Below are 4,559 nucleotides of genomic sequence, written 5' to 3' on the forward strand. Positions count from 1 at the left end.
CATATTCAGTAAAGCGCACAAAAATACCTTTGAATTAGTAGGCACCGTCCTTAAAAGGCTCATTAACATGCTTTGGGACACTTTTCAGCAAAAAAGCAACACAAAAACAAAAAATTAAAAAAAATAGGGGCCTGGCCCATGGACCCGGTCCAAAAGGGGGGTCCATGTTTTGTCCTTTCCCCTGATGAACTGATGAACTGGCAAATTAAAAAACTCCCTCTTCTAAAATGTATCACCCTACTTCTGCGCAACATGGTATTCCGAGTAAACGCTTAAGGAAGCGTCTTGTTTTTATTATGTAAAGCGCTTTTGGACCATTGGGAATAAGCGCTCTATAAATACTGTATATTATTATTATTCTTATTATTATTCTTCTTATTATTATTGTTATTATTATTATTATTATTATTATTATTATGAGCTGTCTGGTATCAATGCTTCGCTTTGTGCGAAAAAACTAGTTTTGTAGTTTTCCATCCCCCAAAAGAAAATTAGCTCTAATGTCCACTTGACATTAAATGGGAACGAATTGAAACGAGAGTCGTGTGAGATATGTTGGAGTTTTTATTGATTCGAATCTTAGTTAGAAACACCAAATTGCTCACATTGCAACTAAAATAGAAAAAAGTGTTGGTATATTCAGTTTTAATGTTCCCAACCCATGAAAGACAGGGATAGAAACAATTATATGTGTGGTAAGGGGTTGGGAATCAAGTTTCCAATAGCAGGCCAATGGGAGCTACCCACTAAATGCCATGACTAAATGAATCACTAGAGAGGGCTGCAGGGCACAATACCCTGAAATAGCTTCCTAGTCCTTAGGGAGTTTAGACTCATGGTTACCATGGCAACCCAACCATTCTTTGAGTCTATGGGGCCAAGAGTGCCTGTATGGGAGCACTCCATCCCAACCTAGAGTTTATTTGTGCCTTTCAGTTGGACAAATCTAAACCTTAGATGAACTACTTACTACAATGATTTAGTCCTTGGGATCAGACTAGGCTAATCAGCTCAAGCAGTGTCTTAAAGGCAGATAAACTGCATTAAGACCCATTAGAATACAATAAAAAACGTTCTCTGGCTAAAAATTTTGAAAAAGAATATAAGCTTTCGGCTGTCGATCTACAGCCTTCCACGGATAAAACGTTGAATGTAAATTAGTGAAATATATACAAAAAAGGCGAGATAAAAATGATAAAAAGAACAGAGTAAAGGTATGAAAAATGGTGGCTATTGTTTAAAAAGAATTTTATACTGATTAGGAATCGGCTTAAAGTTATTGTCAGCATGCTTGGTAGAAGAGGTGTGCCAGGCCTCTAGAGTTTTCCTAACACGAAAAGAGCCTTTGTCGATAACTCGAGAATGATTGAAATCAATGCGATGACCGAAAGACCACGCATGTTTCGCAATGTTTGACCCATTAGCACATGTTTTTACATTCCTAACGTGTTCTTTCTTGCGGGTTTCAAAGCAACGGCCAGTTTCACCTATATAACACCAATCACAATCGGCACAGGGTATTTTATAAACCACGTTGGGTTGGTGTTCAATAGCTGGTCTGAATTTAGGAGAAAGGAATTCTTGTTGTAAAGTCTTGAGGGGCTTATTTACAACTCGGATATCGTGTCTTCGAAGAATTCTTGTTAGAGGTTGCGTAACACCATTGATAAAAGGAAGGACAGCAAAACCGTTAGGGTTCTCTTGAGGCGTAAACCATTTAAAAAACATGCCAACCAATTCTTCAGGTGAAGGGATGGCATGTGTGGGTGGTTTGGAAAATTTCTGCTTTAAGATATTGGAAATAACAAAGGAGGGATAGTTGTTGGCTCGTAGAGCATCAAAGACGTGATTGATTTCGGTATTTTTCCCTTGCGGTGTACTTGGGAGTTTAATTGCGCGGTGTAGGAGGGTCTCAGCTGTACTGATCTTGTGGCGTTTGTCGTGGTGAGAAGAAAAGTCTAAATATCTGTCCGTGTGAGTTGCTTTGCGGTAAACATCAATAGTGATCATGTTATCCTTGCGAGAAACCAAAGTATCCAAGAAGGCGATCTGTTGGTCAGATTCCTCTTCAATAGTGAATGAGATGTGTGGATCGATGGAATTAAGTGTAGTGTGAAAAGAGTTAACAGCATCTCTTTTGATGATGCAGAAGCTATCATCCACGTAGCGTTTCCATACTTTAGGTTGTACTTCAGACGTGTTAATGGCCATTTCTTCGATCGCTTCCATGCACAAGTTCGCCACCACAGGGCTGACGGGGCTACCCATCGCGCAACCATGGATCTGTTTGTATATCTTATCATCATAAATAAAGTAATTGTTAGATAAGATAAATTTCAACAGAGAAATGATTTCATCACTGTCTAAGCTCGTGCGTGAGGGAAGTGAGTTGTCCTTAAGTAGTTTGTTGCTTATGTAATCACAGGCTTTGTCTACAGGAATAGCTGTAAATAGTGATACCACGTCGAAGGATAGCATAACTTCGTCATCTTGGATGTCAACGTTAGAGATTTCTTCAGCAAACTTGGCAGAGTTAGGAACAGAGAAACCATTACTGTTTTGTAAAGGTGACAAGATGTCGGTAAGAAACTTGGAAGTATTGTATAGAGCTGAGCCAATGGATGAAACAATGGGTCTAACAGGATTTCCTTGTTTGTGGTGTTTGATTGATCCACGAATGGCTGGTGGTATGGCATCAGTGGAGTGGAGTTTGCGGTAAGTGGAATCACTGATCTTATAATGATTCTTCAGGACGAGAAGCCTTTTGTTGAGTTCACGTTCAATCCTCTTGAAGGGGGATTTGAGGACTAGTTCATAGGTGTTACGATCACTAAGTAGAGAGTCCATTTTACTGTCGTAATCACTTTTATCCAGGACAACAAAACAGTTTCCTTTATCAGCTTTCATTAAAATCCTGGTCTCATCTTTTTTTAAATCTTGAAGGGCTTTTCTTTCATCAGCATTGAGGTTCTTATGGGAAGGTGGTCTTGCTTTGTGAAGAATCGTAGCCGTGGAGTTACGAATGAAATTCTTCGATTCTTCTGGTAGATGGTGGATCGCGGCTTCTACTTCAGCAACAATATTCTTGTGTGGGATTTGGTTAGGAGTTGGAGCAAATTTAGGACCCTTTTCTAAGAGAGATCGTTCAGAAACAGTGAGAGGTTTTTTGGATAGGTTAACTACCCAATTGCTCTTGTCTACAAGGTTCGAAGATGAATTAAATTCATTGTGAAGGTTGCTGAGTTTTTTGGAGTGTCTGGTATTAATATTGTCGCGGACGGCCTCGGCTCTTCTTTTCAAGAAATCCTTGAGTGCCATAAGGTTATCGGAGGAGACCAAAGGTGTCAATTCTTTGAGTGTTTCTTGGATGGTACGATTCTTGGTTTTAATTTGGTCATGGCAAATGGAGACTCTAGCTTTCATACAATGCATGCTTGCTCGTTCCATTATACGTTTAAATATGAGTTGTTTTCCAGGAGGCCTGAATCCAGGAGGCCTGAATCCAGGAGGCCTGAATCCAGGAGGCCTGAATCTCTTCTACCAAGCATGCTGACAATAACTTTAAGCCGATTCCTAATCAGTATAAAACTCTTTTTAAACAATAGCCACCATTTTTCATACCTTTACTCTGTTCTTTTTATCATTTTTATCTCGCCTTTTTTGTATATATTTCACTAATTTACATTCAACGTTTTATCCGTGGAAGGCTGTAGATCGACAGCCGAAAGCTTATATTCTTTTTCAAAATTTTTAGCCAGAGAACGTTTTTTATTGTATTTTAATATGCCTAATCCTGGCTGCGCTTCAATTTTTAATAAGACCCATTAGCATTGGTGGCTAACAATAACAAAACGCAGCACCTAAACTATAAGATTTTACGAAAAGAGACCTCAAGACTTATCGCTGTGTGCTCAGAAAAGAGAAAGAGGTACATTAGCTATACATATAAAACTAGGAAATGGTCTCATAAATTGCAGGCCGAAACCTCAACTGAGCACCATAAGTAGGATATAGAATTATTCATAATATGGAACCTTGTGCATTAAGCTGGGTGACATGCTTAAGCCACAGGGTCGGTAGGGTGGAAAAACACGTCGCAGAACAAGGCAAATACAGTTTGCAAACTCGCAGCGAAGGAATGAATGAGCGGGAAACTCGTGCTCGAGGCCAAGGAGTTGATTGACAGTGAAATATCCGCCGAAGCTGATTGGCTCAGCCTACAGTTTAAATTACAATGCATGTGATCACACTAGCATTTAAACTGGGAAACCCTAGCCTCTACCTAGAGTCGTGTAGCAGCTCTCGTAACGTATAACGTGATTGGTTCGCTACCCAAGCCAAAAACAAAAGACTAAACAATTGAAACAATAACTTAGACTTAAAAACAATAGAAACTGCTTCCAATACCAAACAATAGCAGGTTACGAAAGCTGCTACACTACTGTCTATCTTAGTGCATGTCACACAATCAGCACGTAACCGCTCATGGTTTTCCGATTAACTTGAATTTATGAGGACATAAATTTGTCTTCTAAGCTGTGTTATTATATTACTACTGA

At 39.3% G+C, this 4,559-nt stretch overlaps 1 protein-coding gene across 1 annotated transcript; it reads right to left on the minus strand.

Moving 5' to 3' along the window:
- Positions 1–579: 579 nt before the first annotated feature.
- LOC137988293 (uncharacterized) lies at positions 580–3,447 on the minus strand. Its single transcript, XM_068834328.1, has 2 exons — positions 1,735–3,447; positions 580–612 (listed from the first exon to the last, which is right to left on the minus strand). Exons 1-2 carry the CDS (start codon positions 3,445–3,447, stop codon positions 580–582), a joined length of 1,746 nt encoding a protein of 581 aa, XP_068690429.1.
- Positions 3,448–4,559: the final 1,112 nt, after the last annotated feature.

The sequence above is a fragment of the Montipora foliosa genome, unplaced genomic scaffold (genome assembly GCF_036669935.1).
Source record: "Montipora foliosa isolate CH-2021 unplaced genomic scaffold, ASM3666993v2 scaffold_412, whole genome shotgun sequence".
Taxonomy (NCBI): domain Eukaryota; kingdom Metazoa; phylum Cnidaria; class Anthozoa; order Scleractinia; family Acroporidae; genus Montipora; species Montipora foliosa.